Here is a 15108-nt window from a genome sequence, read left to right on the forward strand (position 1 = left end):
TATGAGGAGGCGTTAACTGCTGTTGACTGTCGGGATACCGTGACGCTGCCGTGGACGAATGCCACAGCCTCTCCGTGGCCTCTTGCTCGATGATGTCACGGCCCCCACCGGAGTGAAATTTCGTTCACGCGGAAATTCTAATTCGTGAATGGGAAGGTGTCCATAATTTGTCAATTGGGTTAACGTGAAATTTCATAAACCGAACTTTGTAAATCGAGGGATACCTGTGTAGGGCTGTTACGGGAGGGCTGTAAGTGCATACGATCCAATGGGTAACAAACACAGTGGGCGGAGTTACGGGAGTACACGGGGGGGGTGCCCGCAGCGACGTCCGCATCAGGCAGCCTGGGGGGTTGTGATCCTGTTGGGGGGTATAAAGGGGGAGGACAAAGAGAGCTCGGGGCTGAGTCTGGGAACGAAGGAGGAAGAGTGAAGATCCTCTAGCTAGAGCCCTGGACTCCCCTCGACGCCGCCCTTGTCAGGGCTGCAGAGGAGCGAGCCAGAGGCGTGGTTCCGTGAACCAGGGTTAGACCCTGGGACTCCGGAGACCGTAGCCCGACTCACCAGTGTCGGGCCAGTTAGCCTCCCCTAGCTCGTTAGAGGAGGACTTGGGGATAGGTGAGATTAGCTAGGGGGTATCCCCAGTTATCCGGGTGAGGGGGCCGCTACCCCCTCTAGTGTTGTCCTGTACCGATAAGCTGAAATAAATATACGTGTGCCTCAACTTGGGTGTCCAGCGTCTTCACCGGTACTTCACCTGTATACAGCTGTAAAACCAGATGCATTTCTACTCCGACTTGTTATTTACTAATGTAAAAGGCATTAAGTCAAATGGATGCTCCCGGGATTCCTAATTGGTAAAGTATCGAGTCGACATTTCAATCTCGAGCACATAAAAAAAACATCTAATTAATAAAAATAATTAATGCAACGCTGTTCACAAAACCACACGAGTCTGCCGGATATGTAATGAGCTACGCTCGCCCCTGCCCCCAACTCGCTAAGCCGTGGAATGTGGTGTTGTTGACAATTCTGGGGTAGGGGTAATGGGCTAACAACTGCGCCACTGCTCCCCCTTTACACAACATATATGAGTTGGAATTCTTAGTTGGAATCGTAAACCTGAGGAATTGATAGGTATGTATTTTGAACTTCTTTCGCACCGTACATAGCCAACCATGCTCATCAGAGGAGCAGGGGAAGGGCTGCAAACGAAACACAAACAGCAGTTCAAAAAAAAAACTGTTCTCAATCTCGATGATTTAAAGTACATAGCTCCAGCGGCTTCCTAATATCGGAAGAAATCGCGTTCCAGACGGCCGCAGAAGCGCATCTGAAAGCACGCGATGCAGTGACAATCTTTGCGAGCCAAAATCTGCTGCGAGGATTATTGGAATTTGTGTGGTCTATGCTCGTTGAAAAAATATGAACCCATAAATCGATCCATGGTTAGAGGATTCATTTGAGGATACGGTCTCTCAGCCTTCACAACCGTAAAGTTCTAGACAACACTTGCTCGCTTGGCCGGAACTTTCCCGGTTTCATAAATGTTGTCCCCCTCTTCCCCACGAAACATGAGTGAGAATCGATTTTTATTCACATTTTTCGACTTCATGCTCGGCACTTATGATAGAAAGGGGCGGGGCTACCCCGGTAGTGGGCGGGGATATTCGGGTAGTGGCCAGGGTTGGAAGTGGAGTAGGCAGGGCCAATCCGCTCGCTCTGTGGGCGGTGCTAGCGAACGTGTGGGCGTGGCTATGCAAAAAGTGGGTAGGGCTGATGGAGGGAGGAGCAGACAGCTCACCACGTGTCCTCATTGATCCTCCCAGAAATTCGATAGCTTTAATGGCCGCGTGGTAATTGTATTTTCATTAACACAGTTGTGAAATTGGCTGAGCTATGTTAATTATAAATCTAGGCATTAAAAAAAACAGTCAACACAAGCGATGCAAACGCAGGCAACAGATAAGACAATTAAATTTACTACACTAAACGTTTTAATATCGCAAGTTACACTTCCATGATCGAGGCATAAAGATTCCTGATTCGAGGTGATGAATCGACCCAGGAATCGATCATTCTTTTCCTGTTTTTTACTGGCTACTTCCCAAGCTTTGTTCACTCCAATAGTCTAAAGACCAACACCAATTCGTATGCACACAAATAATAATTTACATTTGCAAGGCGCATTTCATCCGTAGATCCCAATGCGCCACCATTTATAGAAATAAGGAAATAAGCAGAATCTGCAGGGTAAAGGGCCAGAAACTATAGGATAGAGGCCAGTTTAAAGAGATGAGTATTCAAGACCGACATAAATATATCTAACGATTCTGACTGCCTTAATTAGCAAAGGCAAAGCGGTACAAATCTTGGGAAGTGCACTCGCAATAGCCGATCACCCCGACAGGAGATGGGCCTTGACCTCGAAGTACGAAGGCGGCGATCCGAAGATGGCAGGGACCTCGTTGGTGTAGCGAGAGCTCCGATAATCGATGTAAATAGACGAACCGAAGCGTCGTCACGCCTTGGCTGCTGCACAAGCTGGCGTACCAGGAAAGTTCGATCTTGCCTCAAAAATATATCTTCGAAGTAAAATGTATTTTACTCTCATGGAAGCTTTTATATATATACGATATGTATATTGTCTCGACAAAGACAAGTCGGTTGTCTAGAAACCCCGTCAGATATCGGAACTATCACCCTGTACTGACAGATGATGCCCGTTTGTAAACACACATCGCATTTATAGATGCAACATTGCGTTATAAGAATGGTGTGCACAGTAAATATATTCACTCTGATCAATCAATTGATGACCCCAAATCGTGACAATTCATGGAATTATTCGGGGGTGAAGAATTGCTCCTTGACTAACGCTAAGCTTCACGTCCATCACAATGATCCCCGTCTCCCGGGCCTTAAAACTCCGCGTACACTCCCGCAGTGGCGGAGCCAGTGGGGGGGGTGGGGGGGTGGCACGTGCCCCCCCCAATGATCCGATCGAAACCCTTAATTTCGATCGGATCATTGGGGTTTATTAGTAATAAATCGGCATTTTGCGACCCCCACTCCCACCGTGTAGCATATTATTACGTGCCAGGGACTCTATGAGATGATAGGACAATAGTCTGAGTCCATAATTGGCAATACGTAACAACAAAGCAGTTATAAGTGACTCAGAATTGTGCGCAGTTGCGTATAGAGTACACGACTTCCCTGAAGGCATTCACCTTCAGCGAGCGCAATGACGATCACAGATGGTTCGAATTCGACCTTCGATTGATGGCTGCAGAAGCGCCCGGGGACAAGTCATTACTTCATTGCTGGAGCGGTTGCCCCCCTCTACCTGAAAATCCTGGCTCCGCCTCTCCACTCCCGGCTCCTCTACCCATCCCCACCTCTATCCAGTCACGGCCAGCCCCGGTCGACCAGGTGTGGTGGGAACCTACGGTCCGTGGGCCAGAGATGACCCGCCACTTCGTTTCACACGGCCCATGAATACACGAAGTCCGCCACTTTGAAGCGACCAGTGGTATTTACCCCTGTCACTGCAAGCATCTTAGCCGCGCTAATCGGGCACTGTTGGTGAATATTATAATCCTATGGCAACAACACTGTGTTTCAAATGTTAGCGCTCTTAGCCACTTCTCTCAGTCACTTCAATAGCCTCTTTACACTCGGTCGACACGCAGGTTAATTTCACGTAATTATTCCAAACTGTTCAGGCGTGCGTTAATGAGTGACCCAACCAAATTGCACTCGTGTGTTATTCGTACCTCGGTTGAGTAAAACTGTCCACGCCCTTGCTATAAACGCTTGTAAACCTCTTCGTTTGATGTTCGACATCTTGCGAAACGGTGGCGCTTGGATACCCACAAGAATCCAACGAAACATTGAGCAAGCTTAAAGGAAAAAACGCCGTGGCATGCCAAACACGAAGATTTACAAATCGCTGTAAACTTTCTAAAGAAGACGTCACAGGGCTACGTCAGAAGTCATTGCTTCAATGGTAATAATCGTCCACGTCAATCAAAGGATAATTTTCTTCTTGTAATGTCTCATAGCCGGCGTAATTAATTTATTATTTCTGTTTTTATTAGGACCCAGCACGTGGCTTCTTTCGGAGCGCTGTACAGAGAAAAAAAACATCTCTAGTTGATCTAACATATCATAGGACGTGAGTAGCTCTTTAGTTTCTTTATGAATGGAGAATCCCCGCGGTCAACGAGTGGATGAAAGATCCACCACATTCAATTTGCTTTTTACTTGGCAAAAACTCTTCGGAGCGCCAGAATGTTTGGTTCTTTGCCCCCATATTTGGAATGCTCTGCCTAAAGAACTGCATATGACTGCTGAGATTCTCCATTTATAAAGAAACTAAAACCCTACTTACATCCTATGATATGTTAGATTCAATAAAGATGTTTTTTTTTCTCTGTACGGCGCTCCGAAGCCACGTGCTGGGTCCTAATAAAAAGACGTAAATAATGAATAAATAATCCCGGCTATGAGATGTTACAAAAAAAATCATGCTTTGATTGTAGGGTGGCGCGCTGCTCGTGGCGAGCTCTCGGGTAAAGTTCTTCCATGTTACAGCTCGACGCGGATCGCGCTCGGGAGAATATTACAAAAGTATTTGGGCGAGAAGGGAAAGTGAAAGAAGTCAGCAGGAGGACAAAGCAGCGGGCTCAACTGCCGTACAAGCACATCATCAACCCGCACTGACCGGCATGGCGAAGTATGGTCAAATAACACCCCCCAAAGTCGTGGGGGCGGTCATCATCCAGCAGTGGGTAGACAAAACGGCTGTACATTTACATTACGAAGTGAAGGGATGAAAAACGTGAGCATCAGTTACCAGTGACGGTTGTTCAGTTAGTTACATGTCACCAACTAAACATGAGCTCGATATGGAAAAAGGACTCCATTGTCCACATCTTGACTGTGACATCATCTCTGCCACCACCGTCGTCTCTCGCTCGTCGTTATGTCCTCTGGATGGCGGTAGCCTCTCCCGTGGCCCCGTTGGTCTCCGTCGTTGCCTTGAGGAGTTCAATCTCAGGACCGTCCACCAGCTCGGTTCCGTAGCGCTTGCGGTAGTAGCAACGAGCCAGCAGCCCCACCACGAACATCTCCACCACCAGCAGCTGCTGGTGCATGTCTGTAAGGCCACGTGTTATGGGTCGCACGGTCGCACAGGGAGAAAGCTCTGGGTGGTGGTGGTGGTTGTGGAGGTGGTTGTGAAGGTGGTGGTTGAATAGGTAGTGGGACCTAAGACCCACAGGCCGGATACGGTCCACAACACAGGAGGCCCACCACCACAAAACGGCCCGCAAGCATCTTAGCCGCACTAATAGGGTAATGAAGTGGGAAAATTTCGACCTAATTTTAGTGCACTCAGTCCCTGCTATTACTGCAAGGGGCTCTTGCAGTGACAGCAGTGCATGAGCTGTGTGTTAATGGGTATGTTAATATCTGTTAAAGTACGTGTTAATGTATGGCCCGCCAATGGTAATGTATCTCTATGAAGTAAAGGTAAAGGTTCCCGTGCCCCTGGCACTGCACTATGAACTGGCTATCCCAGTTTCATTTGCCGTGACCGACGGCTGACATCAGTGGTGAATGTCTGAAGCGGAGTTGCCCTCCCCCGCTCTAGGTTGAATCAGCCTGAAAGGAGTATTTGGTGAGGTTTGTCACCAACAGCATTGGAGATGACAAAGGTCGCCTGGCGTAGTGCTGGTGTCATGCCACCCCCGTGTGCCATTCCAGCCCCTGAATCGGTGCTCGCTTTTTGCGCAAGGGGCGACTGTGTGTTGGTCTGCGTGCGGGACGAGGTGAGAGTGATGCGGTGCGTGGGACGCGCGGAGTGACACTCACACGAAGCGCGGGCCCTGGCGGAAAATGGCGGCACACAGGTCAGGGAGCCCATGTTGGCACACGTGGTGAAGATCGAGCCTTGGAGCTGGCACAGGATCAGGACGCTCTGTGTTGGTCGGGACGATCAGAGGGGGGGGAGAGAGAATGGAGGGGGTGGGCAGCAGACAGGGAGTTAAGTCAGGGTCGGCAAAGCAGTCCAGACGGTTGGGTGGAGAATCACACACACTGCCAACAATGACCAGCATCATGGCCTCCAGCAGCTTAAATTATAGACATCGGTACTCACTGGCAGGGCCTCCATATTGAGGGTGTGGGGCCTGGAGCAAATCCCATTGTGTGGGCTCCCCGACGCTTTGCAACTAAACACCTGTCGAAGTACGGGGCCCCCCAAAGCGTGGGGCTCGGGGCAGTCACCCCGATTCACCGTACCCTAGAGACTGCTCTGCTGGCCTGACGGGATCTTTGTTCTGTTTTGCTGAAAGCTCATTTCGTTCAAAACGGGGCACTATCCAGAAACACAGCTACCGCGTTCGATGAGGGCTTCATTGTAATATATGGCAGCCTTTACGATCGCTGTTGCTGGCACTGGCAATGGTCACGGACGGCGACATTGATAGCGCTGAGGGTTGGGCGAGGGCGCCACTGTCGCTCCTTCCATCACCTGGTTGAGGACGAACTTGGGGATGATCTTTTGGTTGGCCAGGTTGAAGCGGGCGTGGTTGAAGAGGATGCCGATGGGATAGAGCGATAACACAGTGGCGGTGCCAGAGACGATGGTGATCCAGAGATATCCGTTGTCCACCGTCATCTGTGAATGGGAAACAGACCACGGGCAATTGGCTGTGTGGAGTTTGTTCGTTCTCCCATTGGTCTGCTGTGGGTCCTCTCGAAAAAAACATGAAATGTAGCTGGGTTTGGTCTCAATATTCCAATATAATTAGGACCCTCCGGATAAAGTGTTCAGACACCAGCATGGCTTTCCTGGCAGCTGAGAGCTGGCCAGAAGGTGGCAGTGTGGCAGTGGAGATCAGTCCACTATTATAGTCGATAGATCGATTGAGAGGCGAGTTTCGAGCCCAATACATTTGGTTGAGCACTTAATTTTGTTAGATTCCAGCTCTGAGACATCAGAATATGGCTGTCAAAAGAGTGACTGGCATGCAGGAGTGGCCCCTCCTGAAACAAGAATATATTTATTGGCACAAAACAGGGTCATTGTCCTGCTGTGAATCAAACTCTTGAACGACCCCGGTCCAAAGGTTTTGTTAATCATCCATGACCACACCGCCAGTCAAAGGGGCATTCATGAGAACAGCGAAATCGCGCAGCGGTCATCGTCCTCACAGCTGCGCCAGCTGTCCGCCGTTCGATTGTGGCATCCCCAAGGAGGAGCTTCTGCAGTCGATCACACTGCAGAAGTTAAACTGGTGCGACAAGTCACACGGTGGTGGGGGGGGGGGGAAGGGGGGGCTCAACAGGTTCTGTGCCTGCCAGGGTCGGTGGTGTAGCAGCTAACCTCCCCCCCCCCATGCCCTGCGCCAACATTGCACCACATTAACTCACTCTGCAACATGCGGTCAGCAACAGTGTGGTCGAGTTGCCCTGACCGGACTCTAAGAAGCTAGGCCCGGAACCCTAATAACAATAATAAAGACATCTGACTTAGCACGGAAGAGGAGGCCAAAATTCTCTCCAGAGGAGCTCTCTGGAGCAAACTCTGGCACATGGCACCTTCTGCCAGCAGTGGCGTGAGCATAGCAGTTACAGGGGCTGCACATTTACCTTTGTCCATTTTGTGGTAGAGGACTTGCATTATTGTAATTAACGAATTAATTGATGCAATTAAAACAACTTCTAGTTCTGAATGAAGATGGAGGGCCATTGCAAGAAAGGCTCATCAAAATCACTTGCGAGCGCCACTCACCACGCCCGGCATGAAGTTCCCGTTCGTCCACAGCACAGCACCCAGAAAGAGAAGGACTGGCCTCAAAAATGCCACTTGGAACGTCCCCATCTTGAGAATCCTCAATGTCCGCCTGTGTGAATTGGTGGGGACATAGCGTATTTAATTAAATAATTAACATAAAGTCAAAGCTGCTCGAAAGCGAATGCCATGGAATAAAAAGTGTTGACAAGCACTTCAACATCTGACTACGGTTAACATCAGTGGCGTGTGATATCTGCAAATAATTTGTGAACTGATATGGTCATGTTTCACGAAGCAAACACAAATGCACAAACCAGACAGAAGAGAGAGGAACAAAACAAACAAGAGGGTGAAAAACGAGATTGGACTCTTGAATATAAGGGTAGCCCTAGTAAGAGGAGGTACTGGCTCGATGTCCATGGTCAGAGCTGTCCCGAGGGTACGGCGATTCGGGGCGACCTCCCCAGGCCCCGTGCTTTGGGGGGCCTCGCGCTTCAACGTCACGGTGTCAGATGTGATACTACCAAGTTAGTTTGAAGGCGTCGGGGGCTCACACGGTGGGATTTGGCCCCAGGCCCCACAACCCCCGATGGACGGCCCTGTCCATGGTAGCTAATCTCTGGGGTGTTCCTACCTCCAGTCCAGGATCCTAGCCCGAGAACCGGTAAAGCCTAAATCTGAAAATGGAATGGGCACTGCGTGGTTCAGACGTCGGAACGCTGAGCTGGCACCGCTGAGATCCTGGGTTTGAATGTAGGCAGCTGCCTGTGCTAAATCCGTGTTCTGCAGTCGAGAGAGTTAATGGGCTCAGTCCCATCACCAATGACTGCACAAAAAAGCCCTCACTTTTAAATGATTTGTGCACTTACATTTGGCTAATTTTCCAACTCTTGAGAATGTTTACATATTGTTTTGACTGCCACGTGATGGACCTTTCTGTCAGTGCCACAGTGCATGGAAAAGTGCTGTCCCAATCCTGTACCGGCCAGAGATTTCTTAAAATGGTTTTCAGAAATATCTCTATAATATCCACATCATCGGGCCATTCTCTAATGTGGAAAGTTTGCACTGCTCTTGGAGACGTCCGAGTGGCTACTGTGACTCATACCGTGACTCCGATTGCATAATCGGGAAAACAGTGTGGAAAAAAGACAAACAAAAATAAAACAAATCTTAGAGTCTAACCGGGACATGGTGGTGTTGGGCAGGCACAGGCAGCAGCAGCAGCAGGGCCCGGTGCTTGTCTTTATTGGGATGCCCTTGAAGCGAGTAATCATTGCCTCCTCACCTCCGTACTCAGCGATGATCATAATCATGAACTGGTGAATGCACACGGCGAAATATCTGATCCACGGGAGTGGTACGACCCATGGGGAATGGGGGCATAGGGAAGACAAGGCAGAGTTAGTTGCGCAAACCGAGCTTAGGGTCGTTCCATCCACTCGTTTTACGCTTTATTGCGTGTCCATCACTCTTAATATGATACCGGTGAAGTACCCACTGTGGTTGGCATCAGGTCCTGGTGCAAAGAATGAAATGGGGCTCTCTATCCAATTATCACCGCCCCTTCCCAGCCCCTGTAGAATCAGAATACTTTAATTAGAATCAGAATGTTTATTTAGATTGGAGGAATCCGATGAGCTGTGAAGTTCTTTTTCAAAAATGTCCAGTAGAGACGGTTCAGCAAGTTACAACAAAACCAATACAAGTGCCAAAAAGAGAGCAAGTGACGAAATAAAAAGCCCGATGCCTGCCTGAGCCACTCTGATACGGTGTGGGGAGGCTGCTTAACCAATGACGGATGGCTCTTAATTCATTTAAAACTTTGCCAGATTTCAGATGTTTGTTGTTTCCATATTTGAATTCGGTACCTTTCAAGACATTTCATTGGCCTAGCTTTTTTTGCATCTTGCTCTACTAATCAGTATTGCTGAACGTGGAATGGTGCCGCGTGTGGAATGATGCCGGGTGTGAATCTGTTGTGATTTGGGTCTCTACCCCTCTCATCCCACCTCAGGCCAGATGCATTAAGCGGGGGGGAAGGCGGATGGGGAGCGTGGGGGGGTGCGGGGGACGCAGCCTCACATTGAGGAGGCGAAGTCGGTGAACATGGCCGAGCGTGGGACCCAGAGCCCGATGCACGAGGTGAGCGCCACCACCTGTGCCACGCATCCACGGATGAGGTTAAAACCTGAACATTTTAGGACAGGGTCCTCCAGAAAAAATAATCTTAAATTGAGTAATTTGAGTCCTCTATTTATGAATGATAACAGTTACTATTATCTTTAGGCTATCCCCTTTCAGGCTCAATACAAAGAATGCTGAGTTGTTTGCTGTGTGGGTAGCGTTGTTGTCTGGGTAGCGTTGCTGTGTGGTTGGGGTTGTTGTGTGGGTGGGGTTGTTGTGTGGGTGGGGTTGTTGTGTGGGTGGGGTTGCTGTGTGGGTGGGGTTGTTGTGTAGGAGGGTTGCTGTGTAGGTTGGGTTGCCATCTGTTCTGTTTTTATTTATTCCCAGGATTGTCTTCTTTGGTAGCTGCCCGGGGAGGATCGTTATCAGTCGTCCAGGGACACTAAGAATCCTGGTTATTTGTCAGTCGTGCAATATTACACCACTAAGAACAAAGTATTCACGTGTATCTCTCATCTCATTCGGCATTGTGAGATATTCCCTTTCCTTTATGTGTCTCGTTTTGTTATTGTTGTTGTTGTCGTAACCTCAGAGATGGCGACTCTACCGTGTCTTGCGTGTTGTTGTTTTAATGTTCTCTCAAATGTGACATCACTGTACCGGCGGGGCTCCGTTGACCCAGATCAGCGTCTTGCGTCTGCGCGGGCAGGGCACCTTGTTGGAGATGTAGAGCACCTCCTCAGCGTAGACGACTGTGATGATGGTGGTCATGATGGTGAAGATGACGATCATCGCCCAGTTGAGCGCGTCCATGTCTGCATGCACGCGCACACAAGTGAGGGAACCAGAGAAGAGTAACAAGAATAACTATTATGGGGGTCCATAAACATTTTATTTATCATCATTTGCAGAATGCGGTGTTGTCCTCAGACCGCCTCTAAAGCTTCATTAGCGTACGCAGTCTTCAACAACGCACGGCGCGACCATCTGTCTTACACCACAACCGCAGGTCGAGTGGTCGTGTAAGCCTCAACTGTGCAGGGTTGCTGCACACAGGAGGCCTTGGCCGGTTTGGAACCCTCTTGAGCAGGGCCTCGTCTGAGCCTCCTGTCACGAAGAAGGAGTTCGGTGACATGAACCACCTATCGGCAGACATCTCCAATAGGAGGTCGGTATGCCCGACTGCGTCGTAGGCTGCTGCTAGATCGAGAAAGAACTATAACCCTGTCTTCAGGTTCTCGTGATAACCGACCTCGATGAACTTAGTGCCAGCACTTGATCATGCATGCTGCGGCCTCGTGGGAACCCAGTCTGGTGGACACTCAGGATGTGTTCTATTTGTGGTGATGTACACCGGAGGATCAGACGTTCCAAGCCTTTGAAGCAAAACGAAGAGCCAGCGATATTGGCCGGTAGCTTGCAGCAAGGGTTAGATCTCTGCCCCGTTTCGAAAGGACGATGACTTTCGACATGCGTCATATCTTTGGCAGCTTCTCTTCACTGGGGGCCCTTGCAAAGAACCCCACCAACCTGTCCAGTAGTGACCTCCAAATGTGTTTCATGTCATACCACCTCTAATTTCATGTCATACCACCTCTGGTTTAACGTCATACCACCTCTGGTTTAATTGTGGTCACTCATCAGAGCGCTAGCCAAGCTCAGCCCTGCATAACTTCCGAGATCTGACGAGATGCGGTTGCGTTTCGGGTGACCTTGTGACGAGGAGCACGTTTAATCCACGACGTGAAATACGCGTTTGCAAGGCAAGAAAACAACAACATCGGATAACTGACTACTAATGGAGATGCTGATTTCCGAAGGATGAGTCATATTTTCAGCATTCCGTTTAAAGTTCACTCGTGCTCTTGAGATCACACACTGCAGGATGTGGTGGGGGAGCTGGCTGGGTGAACGGCACGGGGACCAAGTTAATCATTACAATGCCATGCATGTTCAGCCTCCCATAGCTCAGCTGGTAAAGTCGCAGGGCTCCCCGGCTAATATAACACGTTAATCTCTTCGCTTGGGTCAACGTCAACCTCATTAACGTCACAACATGTCCTCTATGGGATCGGTAAAAGTATCCACATATAACTAGTCAAGCCATGCTACGTAACACAGCCAAATCAACAGTTGGATATTGTGTTTAATTCATAATGATAAATAGAAGGTTGATTATAATCATCCTTCTAATTATCATTATGAATGTAACACGATTTTTGTTCCTAGGTAGTAAGTGTTATTTTCTAATTGCTTATGCCTCAAAAGAATAGAAAATGGCTATTTATTTCCCACACACTTTTCTTTTGTGACCACATTTCTCAACCCCCCCCCTCGTCACACATAGTCACAAATGTCTGATCCCCCCCCCCCCTAGGTGCGTGACGTCATTTATGGACGGCCCCTAATGCGGTACAGATTAGTTACATTCTACTAGTGCATAGTTGCGATAAAAGTTCATCCATGACAATATCAGTGTGTGTTTGGTTAAGGCACTGTGGGTAGCGGTATTGTAGCAGTTAGTACGATGCGCTGACAGTTATCTGAGCCGGTCCTGGGCCTCCCCTAGGTCGACTCAGCCTCAAATGAATACCCCAGTGCAGTGTGTAAACAATGCCACTGAGGAGACAACGGAGATCGGGCGTGGTGCTGGCTGCCCTTGTCACAAGGAGGACCTATACAGCACACAAGGGCCTTGTGTGCTGTATAGGTCCTCGCTAACAGCACTTTCCTACACAATCTGTAGCGCCTGCAGGGAGGATCTGCGTCTTTGCGGGGGATGCACCACGGGCATGGGATGTAATTTATGGAGACGTTGAGGCGAGGGTGCAGGTGGCTGTAAGACAAATACGAGGTAGACGGCCTTTCTGCTCAAAGTCCGGAGAGGCTTTATCATTAGGTACACTGTAAGTTGGACTTCTCTTTGCAAAGATGCAGCGGTGAGAATTGTGTATTGTGTGCGCGTTGCAAAGCCAACGTATCCGTATATATGAATGTGTACGTGTTTACCCGAGTACAGTAACGTTTAATTTATATTCTATTTCAGTGTATGGGACCAGATTAATCAAGCTTGGATGAAACAGTCGATGCGCATCGTTTTTTGTGAATTGGCTCATGATTATGGAATGTTTTAACACATTCACTTTTTTCGCCCCGTGACATTATTCCCGACGGACAATCGACATTTTGTCACGAGACCAAGAATCCATTCTCAAATCTCACAAAGCGTCGATTGTGACCGCCGTGTGGCCAACAACGGCGGTGCAAGAGATTTCTTTCGCAGAACTTGTTTTGGCTTCCGAGCATGTGGAACGAAACGTGGGACTTCGTGCCAATCAACACGTATGGTAGTACTACAGCCCGAGAAACCACGGTCCCCTACTTGTCCGCATGGTGACAAACGGGGATCGTTGCGCTTGAAGGCCTTCTGGCTAAACCACGCGTCACGTCTCGAGGGCTAATCCTGCAGCGCTTGGATGGGCGACCACACGTGTTGTGTAGGCTGCTGCTGCTGCTGCCGCTTCTACGGAATGGCTGGGGGGGGTCTACGTCGTCAGCAGGGGGGCAGTGCAGTAGAATCCACCGGTGTGCTACGCTCCATGCCTTCACTAACCCGCGCTGAACGAGCGTGATCGATTACGGTGAAAACAAACTCCAGCGACACGCACGGCGCGCGTGCATGCCCTCCTCCTCCTCCTTCAGCGGTGGCGTGGACGCGGGGGCTGCAAGTCTGTGCGTGACCTCCGATACGCACGGTGGGCTACCGACGGAGCGAAAGAGGTTCAACGTCCGTACGTGACGCGTGCTTGGGGAGGCTCACCTCGGACAAGCTCTCCCGTGGTGGGCGGCTCGTGAACACATGACGTGGAGATGTTGAGCTGCGCGAGCAGCTGCTCGTCCATGTCGAGGCGCTGCTGCTGCTGCTGCTATCGCCGACGTCTCGGGCTCCCGCGGCGACAGCGCGCGGCTCTTCCCGTGAGCACTCGAGCCAGCGGCCGCCTGTCGCCAGCCGGCACAGGGCGACATGGGACGCAGCAGCTGATTACAAAGCACGTCGATGACGAAAAGGGCCACACACAGCACTCTGATCCAAAGCACACGCGCGCACACACTGCACTCAATGTACCACCCAATCCGCATTATAAATGTTTTACTCAAGAATGTTGGCACAGATGGCCGTACAATGAAGTTAACAATTCAATTCGTTAATCCGACCCACTTAATTCGTCTGCGCTCAACAAAATAAAAAGAGCATACTTCACCTGGTCAGCGCGGGTTGGTTGGTTGAAGGGAGTGAGTTAGGCCGAGTTTAGATAATCACTCGCAGCGGATGTTATCGACGTGGCTGGGAATCCAACTCAGGTGCCAGGCTCAGAGCCCAGTGTGCTTGCAAACAACAAACACAACATCCCATCAAAACGTTATTTGTGTAGTCCCTATTAACACACTTTGTTTACCAACTGAATTAACTAATTGACACACAAGTGAACGATGTTAATGAGGCACGGTACATTTAAACTACAATCATAACTCTACATAAATAAAACATAGAACAATTCTGAAAGCTATAATCTAGCTGCTGTATACTCACACAAACGCGTTAAAATATGTTATCAATCACGAAATATAACAGTACCGATGAGCAATGACCTAATAATGATTGTGATGATTGTAAATAATGACAATGTTGATGATGCACAGGGGGAGTCTGTATGATAGTGGCTTTAGTCGAGAAAGGCTCGAGATGATTACCGTGGGATCTTTAAAGCCGCGATGGGTGCCGCCACCAATCCTAAGCCTCGCTCGGCGCGCTCGACCTCTCACCGGCACGTCCGTTGCTGCCCTCCGACTTGTAAAGGGACCCGGCCAAGCCGAGCCTTTAACAGCCCCCGGCCATAAAGAAGAAAAATAAATAAGTAGAAACCACGAGAGGCGTCGTAAAGACATTATACGGCAGAAGCAGCCCATAACAGCCACATGTGTGGGAATTAAGAGTTATGTGTACTTAATATGTGTGTGTGTGTTACTGGAGTGTAGGAGCGGTGGCGCAAGTGGTTAACGCAAGTCTCGTATCAATGGCGAAAAATATCTGAACTCGTTCTGGGACTCCTTCCCCTCCCCCACCCACCTCCAGTCGCCCATGACTGGATAAACTCTCCTTTTTATTTTTAAGG

At 49.4% G+C, this 15108-nt stretch overlaps 1 protein-coding gene across 4 annotated transcripts; it reads right to left on the reverse strand.

Annotated features, from left to right (window-relative positions):
- Positions 1 to 1966: 1966 nt before the first annotated feature.
- LOC144727940 (organic solute transporter subunit alpha-like) lies at positions 1967 to 14810 on the reverse strand. Of its 4 annotated transcripts, none has more exons than XM_078607078.1 (10): positions 14687 to 14810; positions 14197 to 14320; positions 13755 to 13933; positions 10595 to 10749; positions 9893 to 9966; positions 8993 to 9151; positions 7805 to 7916; positions 6542 to 6688; positions 5881 to 5986; positions 1967 to 5164 (listed from the first exon to the last, which is right to left on the reverse strand). In XM_078607078.1, exons 3-10 carry the CDS (start codon positions 13834 to 13836, stop codon positions 4989 to 4991), a joined length of 1011 nt encoding a protein of 336 aa, XP_078463204.1. In that variant the 5' UTR covers positions 13837 to 13933; positions 14197 to 14320; positions 14687 to 14810; the 3' UTR covers positions 1967 to 4988. The 4 variants fall into 4 exon arrangements, with proteins under 4 accessions (XP_078463204.1, XP_078463207.1, XP_078463206.1 ...); XM_078607081.1 differs by having other exon boundaries at positions 14759 to 14798; XM_078607080.1 differs by lacking the exon at positions 14687 to 14810 and adding an exon at positions 14571 to 14667.
- Positions 14811 to 15108: the final 298 nt, after the last annotated feature.

This window comes from Lampetra planeri, chromosome 27, assembly GCF_965212315.1.
Source record: "Lampetra planeri chromosome 27, kcLamPlan1.2.h2, whole genome shotgun sequence".
NCBI classification, from domain to species: Eukaryota; Metazoa; Chordata; class Hyperoartia; order Petromyzontiformes; family Petromyzontidae; genus Lampetra; species Lampetra planeri.

Coding starts and splice junctions, on each gene's coding strand:
- LOC144727940 (XM_078607078.1), bottom strand. CDS start 13,836: ATGGACGAGCAGCTGCTCGCGCAGCTCAACATCTCCACGTCATGTGTT. Junction 10,750..13,754: donor CACGGGAGAGCTTGTCCGAG/GTGAGCCTCCCC, acceptor GCGTGCATGCAG/ACATGGACGCGCTCAACTGG. Junction 7,917..8,992: donor CCCAACACCACCATGTCCCG/GTTAGACTCTAA, acceptor CAATTCACACAG/GCGGACATTGAGGATTCTCA.